Below are 19854 nucleotides of genomic sequence, written 5' to 3'. Positions count from 1 at the left end.
AGAAAGAGACTGTAATCTATTTTGTAAATTTTAAATAAATCCGAAGCCATTATCGTCTCTTCAGTATCGTTTTGGAAAGGGTGAAAATTGGAAATCGATTATCGAAAACAGGACAGTATAATTTGCTATATAAATTTTAACTGAATCTTTCGAAATAATTTTTGTAAAGGATGAAAATTGAAGATCAATTATTGGGAACCGGACAAGTAATCAACTTTATAAATTTTAAATAAATCTAAAGCCAGCAACGTCACTTTGATAGCTCTATTAATGTTGTTAAAGAAGCGTAAACTTGTTTGCATTAAATTTCTACGCACAGTGGAGTCTGTAGACATAAAATCGCTTTAAAAAATGGGAGAGAATGATCGAGAACATTTAAACGCACGGTGTGCGAAGCTAAATCGTAGTCTGACACACTTTGGAAATTAAACGCCGTTCAATTTACCGACGGGGTGAAAGTGCTGTGAATGGAATACCGATTAGGGGAAATACTGGGTGTAATTCTCGCGGGCCTGATTAACGATTGCCCTCCACTCAGGTGAATAGAAACCTGTGGACGAACATCGATTTCATGATCTAGAATTGAATCTCGGTAACATTGATTTCTTGTTCGTTCAATCCGGCCAATGAATCACTCGCTGTCTCTTGATAAATATTCAGACGAATAATAGCTTGCAAAATTCAAACCAGACAATTAATTGTTTCTCATTGTCTCTTGATAATTATTCAGACTTGCAAAATTCAAGTTACAGAAAAATTCAACCTCGATAATTAATTGTTACTCTCTGTCTCTTGATAAATATGCAGACAAATAATAGCTTGCAAAATTCAAACCAGACAATTAATTGTTTCTCATTGTCTCTTGATAAATATTCAGACAAATAATAGCTTGCAAAATTCGACACAGATAATTAATTGTTACTCACTGTCTCTTGATAATTATTCAGACATATAATAACTTGCAAAATTCGAGTTACAGACAAATTCAACCTCGATAATTAATTGTTACTCTCTGTCTGTTGATAAATATTCAAACAAATAATAACTTGCAAAATTCGAGTCACAGAAAAATTTAACCCAGATAATTAATTGTTACTCGCTGTCTGTTGATAAATACTCAAACAAATAATAACTTACAAAATTCGAGTTACAGAAAAATTCAATCCAGATAATTAATTGTTACTCACTGGCTGTTGATAAATATTCAGGCAAGTGATAACTTAACAATTTCGAATTATAGAAAAATTCGATCGACAATATTATATCTGCCACTCAATAGAATTATACTGTGCAGCTGCGAATAGAACGTGCTTCGAATAGCGATTGAATTGCTTCAATGAATATATTAATTTATTATGAGAAATGAAAAATTAATGGAGATGATATTATGTACGTCATCGCACTTTGTACCAATTAACGAACAGCAAGGCATTTAGAAGTTTTTGCTGCTTTCCAAGCATTCCGAAGTTACAACCAATGAAATACAAAATTCTGTGGAATTTAATATTGCTGATTTGTTCGACGTAGAGTACGTACTACGGGAAACGATGTTTCATTTAGTTCCCGATTCTCTGTATTTATGAAGACGCGTGAAAACAGTCGAGGTCCGCCAATAATTATTACGTGCAATTACCGACATGAATTTCAACGTGACTGAAGGGAAAACAATGAAAAGTAAATATTGATATTACTTATTACGTTATGCATAAGTAAATTGTTCGCCAATGGAGTGTATTAAGCTAATGTGAGCTACCTTGCGTGTTGTTTTATAAACAGAACAGATTTTTACTTCGACAGAACAATTTCCTGCATTAATTGCGAGAAACGATGGCCAAATAGAAATTTCTTTCTTCGATAATTTCGATAATACGATGAAGATAGAGTCGATATTCTCAAATAAATACCTCCTATTATTTTCTTGAAATAAGTGCATAAAATCTACAGTTTGATTATTATTATTTTATTGATATTATTATAAATAGCGAAATATAAGTTTAGAACGGCTCGAACTTTCTATTTTCTGTTTTAGAATGTTCCAAGCGATGTTGCAAGCGATTAACATTTGAATCGATTAGGATGACGAACAGCTCCCCAAGCTCTAAGATTTTGTCAACGCACCGCACGTTGCGTTCCGCCGTGCTGTTCGGAAATGCAGCACGTGTACAATGGCGGTTCAACCATGTTCGAATTGCCGTACGCGGCACCCGGTACGAGAGCTGATTCTATGGGCTCGTAATCAACCATCCTGGAAAATTAGTGTCTCCATCGGCCATTTTGTGCGACGTTCATTATCCGGCACAATGCATATCTCGTGCCGTTAATATGACGTCGAGCAACACATTCGCATCCGCAATCTTTCAAAATAAAACTATTGCAACACTTACCGTTATCACCATAACACACATAGTTAATAAAATTTCTCTTGTACACATATAGTTGATGCAGATTCCTTATATGTATATATACATAGACATATACAACTTCACATGTAGGCTATATCATACATAAAGAATACAAAGTGTATAAAAATAATAAAGTAAAACGATATTCAAAATCTCAGATACTCTCAAAAATGAGAATCGAATATTCCAAACTGTAGTTAATAAATAAACTTGAATTCAGCTAAACGATGACTTAAACCCATCCTAATTTCGCACATACTAAATCATACTAAAATTTGAACAAAATTGATCGACAGAATGTTCCGAAACGTGAGACACTAATCAATCTATCGTTGTCAAATAAGAATTAAATGAATCAATCTGTGCTAAAGAAACAAACTTGAATCCAAGAAAACGACGACTTAAACCCACCCTAATATCACACATACTTCATCATACTAAAATTTGAAGACAATCGATTCACAGTATGTGCCAAAACCCAACAGAAAACTAAAAATTAATTAAAAATCCAGCAAATTAAAAATCAAAAGATCCCGGCGTTAGTTCCTGAAAATGGCACATTGCCTCGGGCAATTAAAAGCAACGATAATACGAAACGAAAGAATCCTGAAGCAATTAAGATTGCTGGAGATCGATGCAGGTCCACGAAAAAAAAAACTGCGTGTTCGTCTCCGAAGTCGCAGCGGATTAGGGGTAGGATAGGACGACGTTTTCCGCTGCTAATAGCCTTTCGCGTTCCCCGGAAGGCCGCGGAGGGGTAGAGGGTGGACGAAAGTGGGTTTTCCCGGGCGAAATGAGACGAGCCAACGGTTTTTATTACCTGCATAGAATGCTGGGATCGCAGCGATCTTATCGAGCCCGCCGGGTGCAGGGAGGGCACGCTGCCCCCGAAGCTCATCGCGGAATTTCTGCATCCGCCGGGGGTGGACCAACCCCCGCGGACACTGGCCGAGGTCCACCCCATGCCGCTGCCGCGATCGTCGATCAGCATTTTCACGGCAGACCGTGCATTTCACTCTGATTACTTCGAATCGCTTCGATTCCTGTTCTTCAACCGGCCACCTACGCACCCGCAATTATCAACGGCCCGGCTCTATCGGTCCCGATCGCTGATCGGTGATCGCTCGCCGGTCCTCCGTTTAACCCGGCGATCTCGCGCACTCGATCGATGGATCGCGGCTCGGCAGAGGCATCCTGCGATCGGCGATTCCCACCTGGAAAGAGAAAATGCAAGAGTTGAGAGAAGATCGATAGCAATATTTTCAATTTACACAGCTTTTCTATTATATTTTTTATTTATAATTTCTACGATTATATACTTCATATATGGTTTTTATGATTTATATTATATTTTCTACTATTTTCGCAACGAGTATTCAAATCGTTTATCGACTTTTGAGAGACGAGTATTAGTTAGTCTGCGGGTTTTTATGCTAAATAAAAATTGGCTGCATCAACTGCAAGAAATAAAAACTATATATAGTAAATTTATTCATTCTTTAATCACTTTAATGGATCGAAAACAATACATTGATAGTTTTAAATTATTTTAATCTTACTGCTATTTTTAATTGCAAATATTCAAATTTACCATAAACATATAAAATCCGCAATCATACATTGTTGTTCGTTACACTTGAGAAAATGTTTTTAATGCATGACAGTTTTGTTTATTATTTCTTCTTCCTTTTGGGATATATCGATTGATGCAGATCATTTTTATTTCGCATAAATATCCACAATCTACTCATAGTTATTGTTCTATTAAGCTTTTTATTGAAAATCAAGTCGTAAGTCAACACCGAAAGAGTATAAACCACCACAAACAACTTCAATGGTTAAATGAAATAGCAATTATAAAACCTGATAACAATTCAGAATATAAATCAGATAAATGATCTTATTTATTAAATAATCTTTAATAAAGATTGTTAAAAAAATCTGCAGAAGAAACGAAATCATTTTCCACAGACCGTTTCAAGTACGAATGAAATTCAATTATCTGAGGTACGTCGCCACCAAAATTGCTCCTTGAAACTTCTAAACCGAACGTATTAATCCACTTTGTTAAACGCGCCTAATCCTTAAAACGTCGCAAAATCAAAACGATCCTCGGCAAAGTGAAATCGTCGACACGGAAAAGAGCACGACCGCTCGTTTAATATCTAAGACACTTTTAATTGCTGGCATAAGACTTTTTAGCCGACGAGTTTTTCTCTCGAATAATTCGCGTCACGTTCAACCTAATCCCTTCGCTTCCGCAGAAAAAGAAGCGAAGCCGGCGAAAAGCGGTCGATCCGACAAGTTTCCCGCGCACTTCATGGATATCTTGCGTGGCCCACCGATTCCATCTGTATGCAGCCCGGCCGCAAGCGAAACATCCCACGGTGGATGCACAGCATGATCGATCTGTGACGCTGCTAATTGGAGGACAACGCGTCCCGACGCGGATGTTACAAGAAATAAACAGAGATGTAAATCAGGCGAGCTGTCGGCGCGCCGGACTGCGAAACCCGACCAAGATTTCCGGTCAACGAGGCGCAATTATTCAAATCCGCGCGCGTAGAATCCATTATTGATGCTCGTCGAACGCGGACAAATCGAATCCCGCACGGATTTACGGCGTTCACGAATTTCATTGTAATGTTACGGCTGTCCGGCGACCGAACGTCATTTTTGGATTTTCAATGGGGATTTTGATTTCGATCGATTCGGACTCTCGATGATTAAATCGAACCCTCGTGAATCGGCGATGGTTTGTGCGATTACTTGCGATCGAATCGCACGTGATTAAGATTTTTAGTGCCAATATTCTGTCCAAGTGTGACTCTCGTTACAATTGAATTGGTTTAGGTTTTGTTTCATTACGATTTTCAGTGTTTAAACGACGTCTGTGAAGATCGTCGATAATTTTTAGTATTTCTTATGATTGAATCGCATTTATCATGGTTTAATGAAGAAATTGAACGTCCAAATTCTTCTTCCATTGAGCTACAATTGTTCACGTGTTGTCTCTTGTCGCGATTGAATTGGGTGAGTTATTGTTTCATTACGATTTTCAGTGTTTAAACGACGTCTGTGAAGATCGTCGATAATTTTTAGTATTTTTTGTGATTGAATCGCATTTATTATGGTTTAATGAAGAAATTGAACGTCCAAATTCTTCTTCCATTGAGCTACAATTGTTCACGTGTTGTCTCTTGTCGCGATTGAATTGGGTGAGTTATTGTTTCATTACGATTTTCAGTGTTTAAACGACGTCTGTGAAGATCGTCGATAATTTTTAGTATTTCTTGTGATTGAATCGCATTTATTATGGTTTAATGAAGAAATTGAACGTCCAAATTCTTCTTCCATTGAGCTACAATTGTTCACGTGTTGTCTCTTGTCGCGATTGAATTGGTTTCGTTATTGTTTCATTATGATTTTCAGTGTTTAAATGACGTCTGTGAAGATCGTCGATAATTTTTAGTATTTCTTGTGATTGAATCGCATTTATTATGGTTTAATGAAGAAATTGAACGTCCAAATTCTTCTTCCATTGAGCTACAATTGTTTACGTGTTGTCTCTTGTCGCGATTGAATTGGTTTCGTTATTGTTTCATTACGATTTTCAGTGTTTAAACGACGTCTGTGAAGATCGTCGATAATTTTTAGTATTTCTTGTGATTGAATCGTATTTATCATGGTTTAATGAAGAAAGTGAACGTCCAAATTCTTCTTCCATTGAGCTACAATTGTTCACGTGTTGTCTCTTGTCGCGATTGAATTGGGTGAGTTATTGTTTCATTACGATTTTCAGTGTTTAAATCACGTCCGCATGCATCGGCGATAGTGTGTGCGATTTCTTGTGATTGAATGGCTTTCATTATGGCCTGACTAAGATTTCCCGAGCTTAAATTGCAACTACGTGGATGTATGGTTCCAAGAGAACCGGTTCCGTGGATTTCTAGATGGTACAATTTACTTCAGGGGATCGCAAACTCGTACACGTCGCATTACCATGAACTTCTAACGCGTGAATTTCATTTCTGTAGATCCCGAACCGACGGAGTTCATCTCCATAGATCTCCGTCCCGTGAAATCCATTTGGGGATGCATTACTGCACGGAGATATTTCAACGCTTACGGGATTCATCGGTTGAAGAAAAAATACGGAGAGAAGTTGCCGTGGTCTAAAATACCGCGCCTTCTTCTCGTAATTATTTGTAAATCGTAGATTTGTCTCTGCAATCTTCCAGTCGATCGACAGAATTTCTACGGTATTTTCGCAGCTCGAAGTCCAAGATCCGGGGTTTAAGATGCTTGTTAGCGGCGGTGTATGTGTCTTGCACACAAAGTGAAATGTTTATGGTCTCACCGAATTGGTTCTACAAGCGAAAACAAGCCGCAATCGTAGAACAGAATTTACTTTCTCGAGGTTTCGATGCCGCAAAAAGCATATTCGGAAATTTCGCGAATGCACTTGGCCGACTCCCAAGGTGGTGTAATCAACAGGAGGTTATCCTAGACGCGGAAAAGCGTAGAATAAAGTGTCTACGTTCGAAACCCCGATTTGGAGAAAATCCAACTGGAAATTCCATCGGGACTACTCGTAATAAGCTACGTTCGAACAACGCGTGATCGAATCGAACATTTCTCGAAATCGAAACCTCAGAAATGACTCCATTCCACACTTTCTAGATATTCTCGCGTGCTAAATAATTCCCCATCGATTGCACAATTCGCACTCAATGAAAGCTTAATTAAGCACACATGTCCATTTAATTAATTTTGCACCGATATATAGATAAAGCAACGCGAGTAGTTGCAGTAATCAACGGAGAATTATTAATACCTGAACGGCGGACCTTTATCACGAACATTTAACTGAATATGCTTAGAATCGTTTACACGTTTATTTATCATTTTTTCTCGCCACATTTTTTAAAGTATACATACTTTAAAGACCTTCATAAAACGTGGGAAAATTTCAATGAACTGTCAGAAATTTGATAGTCAAATAACAATATTTATACTCTGGATCCAAATAGTCCCGAATACAGATCAAAATTCTCGGACAGAGTTATCCGAGTCACGGTGTACGAAAAAAATTTCATTTCAATATTTATCGGGTGCACCTGATAAATATTCAAACTTAATTTTTTCGGAAACGAAGTGTCAGATGAAACAACGTTGTTCGCTGTCTATTTCCACGGACGAGGTAACATCCGATCGATTAGTTCACGGTATTATTCGATTGAAAGTTATGCGAGTGCATCCGCACACCATAAATATTCAAACTTTGTTTTTCCAAGAACAATGTGTCGGATGAGGAAATTTTACTTTGCATTTATTCGTCAGTTTCGCATGCAGAATAACCTACCGTTGATTACATTACTTTATTATTCAATTCGAAATTTTTCAAGCGCGTAAGCACTCGATAAAAATTGAGATAACGTTTTCTAGGAACCGCGGCGTCGAATGACAAAACAATCTGCTGTTGATCGTATCAATTGATGATTTGATTATTCGATCAAAGATCGTACTAGAACACGCGCACTCGATAAAATTTCAAATCCAAGTGAGCATTATAAAATTTAGAAAATTTGTTCGCATTGTAAAAATGAAGAAGCCATTTTTAATGGAGAAATACATTTCATAAATGTGGTTCGTAGTAATATCTTGCCTTCAAGAATAATATAAAAGTTTAGAAAACCTTTTTATTTTGTGAAAGTGAAAAATCTATTTTCAATGGAGAAATATATTTCTCAAACAAAACAAAAATTTGTGTCGAAACGAAAATTTGTATTCTACAATCTGCACATTTTTATTTGCATACGGAACGACTTCCAGCGATTACAGTAATGTCTCTCTAATTGACGCTTAGCTTGGAAAGAAAAATGGACAACTTGGGAAAAAGAGGTACGATTATTCGAGTTTTGCACCTCGTTTTTATAATTGTTGATGATATGCCACTATAAAAACGAGCCGCAAGACTCGATCAATCGTATCTCCTTTTCCCAAATTGTCCACTTTTGTGTACAATCTGAGCGTCAATTAGGGAGACATTGCTGTACTTCTAATTCTTCTAATTCTTTTAATTTCCCTAATTTTCTGTTTCTAATTTTTCGATCATGAACTATATGAGCCGTTTATTTTGAAAGTGGCATAAGTCACTTTACCGTAATGAAAAGTGGTGATTTTTTAATGTTTATACGAAATTATTTATACTGAGAAAAAAAATATCAGTATTCTGAGATAACAAATACAAGTAAATCTTCTCGAAAGTTAGCATCCATATTTTTAAACGTGTTCAAACGCAAATCCTTAAATATATCGACTTAAAAACAAAGTGACTTATGCCACTTTCAAAATAAACGGCTCATATAGTGTGATCTCAAACGCGATTTCAATAGCACGATCCCAAACGCGATCCCAAGCGCGATCTCAAGCTTCTTCGATTTCGAGAAAAATGATAATAAAAATATAATATTATAACCCAGCCGAATCGCGACAACCGAAGTCGACGGTTATATACACCGACCGAACGTCTGAACGATATAATATACCCCATGAATAAAATGTTCCGAACACCGAGAAGTTCCGCGGAGCGACCAACGATAACGTAAACACACCCTTCGCGACCCAAGGCCGATACCCGAATGATTGAAAGGAATGTCGAACTAGCGGTCGCGTCCCTTCTCCTTGGATGACGTGTAATCAAATCCTGACCTTCGAGTTACCGTATTACGTTTTCGAAATCCTAGTGCCTATTACAGCCGCGCCGAGGTAATTAGGGCAACGGACGATCTCGAGTCAGCGCGAATAATACGCAACGATAACAATATTTTTCTTCGAGACGGGTCGAAGCCCGGATTAGAAACGGATTTTAATAATCTATGATACTGTTTTGGGCTTCTTAACCCTTTTAGTGTCGGAGGCCGATATATCGGCCCTCGCTGCACTGGCGAAAAGTGCCAGAGCCGATATATCGGCCCGCACCTTGTAGCGTTATAAATAAATAAATACGTTATAAATAGCCTAATAATTTCATTGCGAGAGAAAAATTAGCGTCACCGTTTTATTCGCTATTTTGTCCTTGTTAAATTATAATATATATATATATATATATATATATATATATATATATATATATATATATATATAATAACAGCAATATTTACATAATTATATATATATAATTAATAATATATATAATTCCTCCACGTCACGTGATCCTTGACATAACCTTGACTATATACACAATCGTGCATAAGATGGTGTGAATTTATTATTATTATTTTTTATATATATATATGTATATATAATTATGTAAATATTGCTGTTCGTTTGGTTTTTATGAGCCTTTTTCGAAATCCTAGTAAAATCGTAAAATTCAGCCGGTTATCCTTCGCATAAGCGCCTCTTTCTCGCCCGGCACTAAAAGGGTTAATATTTATAACGGTCCTGTGAGTGACGTTGTGTGTGCATTATATGTACACTTATACACGAAAGTATTCGAACGCTTACTCTCTTTTCTAACATTCAATTGATAAAATATATGTGTTAAACCGAAGCATTTGATATAATATGACACATATAACAAGCGATGGGGTCTTAAGACTGCGTAAGCAAAATTAGAAAATAATTCAACAATATACAGCGTTTTTACAGTACATTTGTTGTAAACACGTACCAGAAATGGCTCGCAAAAGTATTCGAACGAAACAATTAATAGTTATTTAAATTGAACGATTAAAGGTTTTAATAGGAAGTTGATCCACCTTTTGCTCTTATAACAGCCCTAAGTCTGTTTTCCATTGAGTGGACCAACTTAGAAGTAACATTTGCATCTATCGATTGCCATATTTCAATAATATTTCGTTTTAACGCTTCTTTCGAAGTAACAACCGTATTTCTTAATCGTCTTTCTACTTCATCCCATAAATGGTTTCGCGTCAAAATGGCAAACAGATCCCAAAGTGGGCATCTTACATGCTGCAATTCAATGAACGTATTAACTAAAACTTCTTGAAATTACGACTTGCAGCGTTTTTCCTTATAGCCACGTAATTCTCGCGCCTCGTCTCATGCAGAGTCCATGTATTGGGTTGGCAACTAAGTAATTGTGATCCATGCCACTTTCAAAATAAACGGCTCATATAGTGCACGCAAGAAAAGCCGGATTCCCTGTAAAAGCCAAGGTCCCAAACAGAGAAATTGTATTCTACACCGTCAACTCGATTTCGCGTGTTCTCCAAACGATATTAATCTCTGTCGAAAGCGGAATTGCTATATGGGCGAATCGCAGCGCAGTTTCGAACCGTTAACCGAACTATCATGTACGATTTCCCGAGACAGATAATCTTTATTTCAGAGAATCTATGGTTTCCGGGGTTAGAGCCGATGACCGGTCTGTTCGTAAACTCGATACGGTTACACGGTCGCGACTCGTACACCGAAGTTCCGCAATAAGAAGACGGAGGCTGGAAACAAACGGCGGATTTGTATTCGCCGGCGGCGTTCCGCCTATATATTTCAACTGTGCCGGCGCCCTGCGGAAAGGAGGAATCCCGTAACGGCTGCAAAAACACGGCCACGCCATAAATCTCTCGTTAAAACACTGCTTAATCGAAACATTCGGCCGAAAACACCGCGAGCCGCGTCGAATACCGTACAGCTATCGCGCGAAACCTGTCGACTGTCGACGGTCGCATCGAAATTCAAACTGTTTCCACGGCAAACTGTTTTATATTACCCTCGATCCAAAGATCATGCAGTTCCACCAGCTTCGCTATTTTCTCGTTTATCGCTCATTTTCTCAGGCATGAAAGTATTCGTTTTCACTGGGAATCCAAAGAAATCGCTGCTTGGCTCGTAATTATGTTAACTTATGTAAGGACTTTTTCAGCACGGAGATTATTTATTCTTAATTTACATTCTCCGAGCTTGCAGTCTCGCTAGTTTTACTATTTCTTAAATCATCTTTTAAGTATAATTACGTTCGTTTTTACTGGAAATCGAAAGAGATTACAGCTGGTTCGTAATTATATTAATTGTGCAATTTATCTAGGAACATCTCGGGCGCGCGAGTTATTTGCGTTTGCTCTGTATCGCAAGAACTCGCAGTCTCGTTAATTTCGCTATTTATTTAACGATCTTTTAAAGACGAGACTGTTTGCTCCCGAAAATGATTTGCTTTCGCTCTAATCGCTGCGCAAAGAGTCTCGAGAGTACGTGTCTTTTTCCAAGCCAATAAATCTTTAACGAAAATATCGCGCAGGCAAGCCGGGGGAGACTTTCGCCGGAAGTTTCGACCCGATAAAAACCTTCCACGAAGTTCATGTAAATGCTAACGAGTGTGTACCTTCTACTTCGGGGGGTAGTTCAAAAATTAACTCGTTAACAGGCAAGACAAATTACCCCGCCACTTAAGCTAGCCCGGAAGCTTTCGTTCCGTCTTAATCACTCTGTTTACGCGTCTTACTGAGAAAACCCTGGAAGTTCATTACAGTCAAAATAATACGACCGAGTAACAAACCAACGATGTATATATAATACTTGCTCCCCTCGAATTGTTCTCGGGCGTTGCCGGCTAAGCATTAAACAACGGCGGCTCTAAATTGCCAATTAACTCTCTATAATGAAGTCATTTCGTTCGAGAAGATCCTCCGCGAGGAGAGAAAATATCCCGTCAAAAGGAAGCCGAGCCCTTCGAACAAAAACGAAGAAGAAAGCCACTCTGCACACCCTCCGAGATCCTCCTCTCTCCTCGGGCATCGACTCAAAGCAGCTCCGAGACCCGCGCGCCTGCCAATCTACCCCGGATGCACACTGTTCAACAAAACTGGCTGCATGCAACCTGGCACGCACCTTCTTCTGTGCGCCATCGCATTCTCGAACCGTCATCGTAAGTTTATAAAAACAAAAATTTCACGGAAATCATGCGTACCGTTTCAACGTAGTTCACCATTGATCTGCCCAGTTGATTATTATTCTTGCTGCTATGTGATAGAGACAATGTAAAGATGATTTCTTCTGTTAATTTTCTAAACAATTCTAACTTTTGTTGTTAATGAATAGTTCACTACAAAGTTGACTTTTCTATCGTCGTGCTTCTAAATAATTCATTTCTCTTAATCTCAGATGTATTAATCGCGACGACGATTACTTTCGTGATCCTTTTAAGCCGTTCATTTCTCTTAGCTCATTCAATGTTATAATGCAATGTCGACTTCTTTTGCCAGTCTTCGATGCAATTCATTTTTCTCAGATCTCTCGATGTTTTAATACAAAGTCGACTTCTTTTGCGGTTCTTCCAAGCAATTAACTTTTATTGTTTCCGAATGCTTCTTATCGCAAAGACGATTTCTTTCGTCGCTCTTTTCAGCAATTTACTTTTCTTGTTCCTAAATGTTCTTTTAATAATATGAAGTCCAGTCTTTTTGTCAATCTTCTAAGCAATTCATGTTTTTTTGTCCCTAAATGTTTGTTAACGCAACGTTGACTTTCTTTTGTCGTTCGATTAAATAATTCACTCAGATGTATTAACGTGACGACGATTTCTTTTGCGATTCTTTTAATTTGCCGTACTTTGACGAGTCCGATTTATCATGAAAATCTCCAGCAATAATTTATTGAGTCTGTACTCGATACAATACTGTTATTCTGTTCTTTAAAATTGGAATAAAATTCTAATCTCTTGTCATCAATATTTAATCACTCAAGTAAACTTAGGCACACACACATAATAAGCATCAATTTTCTTCCCCTTCGAAGAAATTATTGCAATCGAAAAGTTTCTAATCGCAATAACTGCGAAGAAATTGGTACATCAAGGGGTTAAGTCATTCACGTTTCTGAGCTCTTTCCAACGTTTTCATGCAATATCGACTTCTTTTGTCATTCCTCGAAGCAATTCATGTTTCTCGTACCCAAACGTTCCTTAACACAAGATCGACATTTTTCGTCATTCTTCCAAGCAGTTAATTTCTCCGGTTTCCAAATTGACAGCATGGTTCCCACTGAACTCGCCGTCGAATTCGCGAAGATTAGCAGCAGAGAATGAGTATTCTGGTTTCATAGAAAGCCGTCTGGTCTTGATCCCCTTTCATCGAGCATCCGACAGTTCATTTCGGCCGCGGCAGAAACCGCGCCGGGGTCGAGTATTAGGCTAGTCTGCCTTGACGCTGCGAAAGACGCTAGTTGACAGAGTCTGCAGACTTCCGATCGCTGTTGGATAGAAGCTGGCCGCCGATGGGGTTGGATAATCCCGCTAGATTGAATCCGTTGAGCATCTCACGTTCAACTTTCTCTCCTTCCACTGTGTCTGAGCGCGCGCGAGTGTTTCCCATCGTTCCAGCACGGCGCGGACGTGTGCACACCGGAGAGAAACCGGACGATCGTGTAACCGTTCAGGCCAGCCGCGTCTGATTTCGTATGAAAACATTCCGGGAAAGCGTGCGGGGACTGTGAGCGGCGAACAAAGCGCATCATCGTTATCTTTCGTCCCTGTCCGACCCACCCTCACGGCGATGCGGCAGGTTCGAGAGTGTCGGACAGGAAACTGGTCCGCGAGAGAAACATGTGATCTCTCTCTCTCTCTCTCTCACTCTATCTCTCTCTCTCTCTTTCTCTCATACGCGAGAGAGCTTCGATCTACCCTCTCCAAGCTTTTCGCTTTTGTACACCGGCTGCCTCCGAATCCGCTGTGAAACGTTCGCCCAACTGTTTTGCAAATTGACCGGCAGTGTGCCGAAGAATCTGCAATGTTTCCGCCCCGGGTTCCGGAATTTCGGCGAATTTTTCGGAAACGGTTGCCTTGTCGTCTCCTGTATCGCTCGTCGAGTAAAACCTCCGCTGTCCAAACTGATCGAGGAGAATCGCGTATGCTCGAATAACAGAATAGTTGAATACTCAGTTGCAACGCTAGTTGTCTTTTAATCGCTTGAAATCATTTTACTTCCATGCGTCAATGATTGCGCACGGATGGCTGGAAGATGTTTGGAACAGTCGTCTATAGTCTGTACAATAAATCTGGTAGATGTAAGAAAGCATGGCGAGCTTACTGTTTTCTCAACGTGAAATCACTGTGCGTTTGTTTCGACCGACTCGTTTCGGTCGTCGACAAGCTATAAATAGAATGATCGAACTAAAGAAATAACGAAAGAATTTATTATTTGAAAGTGCTTTATCTAAAACGAATCAATACCATTTTTATATTCGAATAACGGTACTGAAAATAACGGTCCGAAGTCGATTATTTCAAATAGTCTTTTTTCAATCTTACATCAAATAAAATTTGCCCATTGCAGCTTCGTGTCTAAAGAACAAACGCTCAGAGAAATCGGTAAACGAAGACTCGATCTGATTTCGACATCACCGTTGATACAGACTTATTCGCAGCCTAACCGAGACGGAATTCCAATATTTTCGATTGATCAATTGTCGAACAGACATCGAATTATCGATCGGGCACGCACAGAAGTTTCCTTCCCGAAGAACTTGCCCCGAAAGCCGCAATTTAATAACACAGCCCCGCGGAACAGACACGAAAGTTGATTGGAAGATGCCTGCGATCTTTCTCAGATAGTTCTATACCGATACATCGAGGCAGTCGGTATTACCTTTTCCGATCGGAGACCGAATGCCAAATGCACAATATCGGCGCGGTATGCCGGGAAGTTCGGCCCTCGAAGGCGTCTTTTATTTTTGTCTTCGCGGAATATCCGGTAAAGCCAGAAATAAAGGAGATTCGATTTCAATTTCTTGCCGAGCACGAATCCAATTCCGGCTTAGAGCTGCATCCTTTTTTTCTGGAGCTTGAAAACTCGTTCTCCGTATATATATATATACATAGATGTACATATACACTACACGTCGCCAATAATTACCGACGATCGAGCCCGGTATCAGTTTCGGCGGCCGCAGTTAGTATGCAAACGGTTATCGTTATCGGAGAGTTCGCGAGCAACGGCGCCGAGGATTTCGATTTCAGTTTCTTGATCAGTTTCTCGATCTCGTTCACCGCCCTACCGATTTATAAATTCGATTTCGGATCACCGTTTCGCCTACTCGAGCTTTCCGTTCGATTTTTCTGCGTCAGGTTTTCTTGGGCCGTGTTCGCGCTAACAAGGCGCGACACGGCGCTGTTCTGTCGCCTTTTCATTACGATTCTATCCGAGGAGATAGAACGTAATCTTCTCTTTACTCTTGGCTCCTTTGTCCCAGGTGCAAGGTAATTCTGATTTCTACCTTCTCTTTACGCTCGTTTTATTCCGACGCGAGTTATGAGAACGAACCGCCTACTGTTCCCCAGCAATCTTACACTCGATATTGCTCGGCACAGATTACTCTTCTCCCTGGTGTACTTCCGTCTATCGCGTATTTTTATTCATCCCGCCTTCCTCTTTCGAACGTAATCTCGCTGAATTTTTACGGGAAGTCGAGCGACGCTCGTGAATTCATGTTTCGCGCGAAGAGAATTCAATTGAAAGTAAACCAAAGTTGTAACGCGCAGCGACGGTTTTGGCGAACTCGCGAGTCTCCTGTGACAATGTTGTTTCTCGTTGTTAGATTGTTGAGTCTTCGTGGTAATTCACGTTTTCGTATGTGATTTTAGAAAAATTCGAATTCCAGGAGAGATTCCTTCGTTAACTAAAAACTTACTCGTTGTGATAAGAATTGTCGAAGTCAGTTAAAAAATATATCAACGAAATGAAAATGTCTTTCCTCTTTTAATAATTGTCATAAGTTGAAAACAATATAAGAATTTTGTATTCAATCTCTTCACTTTTGTCATAAATGCATAAAATCCGCCGTCTAATTATCAGGCCTTGTTAATTTATACGTCCTCTTGCATTTGAAAAATCGGTACATAAATCCGCAGTCAGCTCATAATTTATAAGAGAATGCACTGCAATTCAAACATTCTAATTATTAAAGCTATTAATTTCTCGGATTGGTAACAACCTTAAATATATAATAACAAATTGATAACAATAATCACAAGATTGATGTTAAATTCAAATCACGCATGATTGCACACATGATTTCCTGTATTAACCGAAGCAATCCTCGTGTTGCATAAATACCAGCAGACTAAATTACGATAAAACTCAAGGCATCCACAATTTCAAAAAAATTTAGTTTATGCATTCATTGAACTGTAGAATACAGGATTCACCAATTTATCTGAAAACAAATTGTAGAAAGAAATTCGAGAAATTCGACAAAATAACGCGACTTGAAATACTGCTAATACGAGACATTAGCGACTAGAACTTTAAATGAGAATATCTCGAAAATGAAATCATGCGAGATGCGGCGTTCTTCTGCGCAACCACAGAAATATGAACTACAATATGTACTCAGCAAACAATTTAAATACTTTCCAAATAAAACGTTTCATTTCCCCGTTATTAAAATTTCTCACGTCAAACGTTCCACGTTCGCAATCTCCGAGCACGATTTAAAACAGAGGGAACTATTTGCTTCGAATTATACGCAACGATATTTTATGCATCCCTGAATGGAAATCAGTTCCGAAGCATAGAACGAAGCTTATGCAACAACCTAATAATAAAACGTGCAAAAAATAGTAAAACGTGCCCGCGGGGTTTCTAGCAGCACGTGCAACAACGTTCGAAGCTTTTCACCAGTTGAAACGGGGAGACCGTGAAAGTCGACTGGATAGATAGGCTGTCTCTCTCTCTTTCTCTCTCTCTCTCTCTCTCTCTCTCTCTCTCTTTCTCTCTCCGGCATGAGATCAATAATACACCACCATTGAAAGCGGTGTCTCGGTCGACCTTATGGTGCGTTGTCGCTGCGGTGTTAACGCGTATTCCGCACCCCAACAACGGAAACGGGTTTTCCAGATTTGATGAGTTACTATCGCCGAAATTATTCAGCCGCTTTCGCTGCAGATCGATTGAAGACTGACCGGCTTGCACGTCAGCTTTTCTGCACACAATTTTGCTACGAGAAACAAAACTATGTATTTCAGAATTTTTGCGCATAGAATTCGATCTCTTTATAGAATTTTCATTTAACTTACATGCTGGTTGATGCAAATTTTTCATGGGACGTCGACGATATGCTTCTCCGATTCGACAAAGTGATTTCTTTAAAACCGCTTCACGTAACGGCTACTTCAAAATCGTTCAACAATATGGTTTCTGGTTAAAATCGTTCTACGAAATGATCTCCATAAAATCATTTCACGAAATGGTTCCGTTCAAATCGCTACGCATAGCGGTGACTTTGAAATCGCTCAAACAAAATGGTTTCTGGTTAACGTCGCTCAACGAAATGGCGTCTGGTTAAAATCGCGCAACGAAATGGTTATTTTAAGATGCTTTAACAAACCGGTTTCTTCGAAATCGTTCCTCAAATACGATTTCTATCTAAGATCGGCCAATAAAACGATTTCTTTGAAATCGTCGTTCTTTAAAATTCTTCGAAGTCGTTCTTTAAAAATCATTCAGCGAATTCGTTTCTTTAACCCGAGAAAGATAACCTACGTCGCAGAGGCGCCTGCGAAGACTGTTGATTTTTGTTAATTTTTCATAGAGGTCTAGTGATTTAAGTTTAAAATTACTTAAAATATAAAAAAATATAATATAAATGCATTTTATTTTCACAATAATGCCAAACCTTTAAAATGACTAGATTAACTTAAATAAATATCTATTGTTAGTATAAAATTGACGCCTTAGAAAAGCATGCGCCTCTGAAGCGTATGGTTATCTTTTACGTACGTTGTCATATGGTTATCTTTTACGTACGTTGTCATATGGTTATCTTTCTAGGGTTAAAATCGTTCTCTCTAAAGATATTTCAACAAAATGGTTTCTTACAAATCGTTCGACGCACGTTCGTCTTTTCAAAATCATTTTTTTTAGAAATCGTGCAACGAAACGATTTCTCCGGAATAATTCCGTAAAATGGTTTCTCTGAAATCGTTTTATTTTTCAATCGTTCAGCGAGATCGTTTAGCAGAAATCGGTTTTTAAAAGTCGTTCAACGGAACAGTCCGCGGCCATCGGGGCAAGTTCGACGCGAATAATTCGCACGGCTGGCGATCTAACAAAGCGGGCAAATATTTAACGAACGGCAGACGGCGTCGGGTCGGCGTCGTGTGAAAGAAACGGCGGTTTAACGAGGAGAATCGGTGTCAGACGGGCCGGAACGGGCGCAGAATGTTCCTTCAAACTGTCGTGTGCATTAATTTAACGAACACCGCGGCTCCGCGGTGATTCGCGGTCGGCCGACATTTACGGGCCGGACCATTTAAACTTGTCCGAATAACAGTTTCGGAGCCGGGCTGTCGCGTGAACTTGACGCGATGCATTCTGGTCCCTCGCGTGGATTGGACGCGAATCAATTTTCTCGACGTTTCGATGTTTATTCCTCGCGAATTTCGAGTCCTGACGCGACCAAATTGAAATTCTCTTTGAAACTGTTGTTCGCGATACGTATGTACAATTTTTGAATCAACTTCGGGGGTCGGAAAGGTCGCGAGGAATTTATGGTATCGATGCTGGTTCGACGTCGTTCGTTCAGGTAAATGCGGGGGCGGATTCAGGTATAAGCTAAAATTCCACTTTAGGTTTTTCTGTGCATAATAAAAAATCATACGACGTTAAATCGCTTTACAACTGATTATTAAGAATTAAACAAAAACCATTAATTATTTTCTATACATTATATTGCGTTTCAACTGGACTAATTGTTTGGTGGAGATCGACACCTTGTTAGAATGCAGCAAAATTTAAATAATAAATAGTATATGTATATTATGATACATATAAATAACAAAATGGCATAAAGATTAAAAATTTGCTATAAGATGATTAAAAATTAAAAATTCAGCATCACGCGTGCTGTTACCTTTTCTTTCCATTGCGGGACGGCAAAAATATGTTAGCTTAGGACGGCAAAAATCTAAATCCACCTCCGAGTTGATTGATTAATGGTACTGATTATGCTTCACGGTCTTTATAATATATTTCTTTATCGGTGATTAATGGAAATGGAGATTCTCTCTTTATGTTTCTGTTTGTTCACTATTTTATGATTAATAGATCTGTTGATTCCGCTTCGAAGAATCTGGTTGTTGATTTACGATCAGTTTGATTATCGATTTTGCCTCTAACAATAAATCTCTATATGTTCATTTATTTATAATCGAGAAATATATTAATTCTGCAGCAGACCCTTCATACATTTATTCATTTGGAATTAATAGAGATATTGATTCTATACATTCGTTTATTTATGCTCACGAAAGTATTGATTCTGCTGCTCCGCACGTGTATCTGTTAATTTATAACCAATAAAAACATTCATTCTGTTACAAAGCCTCCATGCAATCGCTTATTTGTAATCAATGAAAATATTGATTTTGCTTCGAACTTTCTAGTTATTCCTTCATTTGTAACATTTTTATGGCACCTCTCCATTTCAAACT

General features: G+C 38.8%; 1 protein-coding gene across 3 annotated transcripts in view; it reads right to left on the bottom strand.

Annotated features, from left to right (window-relative positions):
- LOC117227058 (monocarboxylate transporter 13) overlaps positions 1-19854 on the bottom strand; it is a 237556-nt gene that overhangs the window by 125895 nt on the left and 91807 nt on the right. For all 3 annotated transcript variants that reach the window (XM_033482011.2, XM_033482098.2, XM_033482177.2), the window contains exon 3: positions 3223-3616. In XM_033482011.2, coding sequence (XP_033337902.1) covers positions 3223-3393 — 171 coding nt within the window. In that variant the 5' untranslated portion in view covers positions 3394-3616. The remainder of the gene's footprint in view (positions 1-3222; positions 3617-19854) is intronic.

This window comes from Megalopta genalis, chromosome 1 (genome assembly GCF_051020955.1).
Source record: "Megalopta genalis isolate 19385.01 chromosome 1, iyMegGena1_principal, whole genome shotgun sequence".
Lineage (NCBI taxonomy): Eukaryota > Metazoa > Arthropoda > Insecta > Hymenoptera > Halictidae > Megalopta > Megalopta genalis.
Note: the sequence above shows the minus strand (reverse complement) of the source record. Positions and strands in the feature narration are given on the sequence as shown.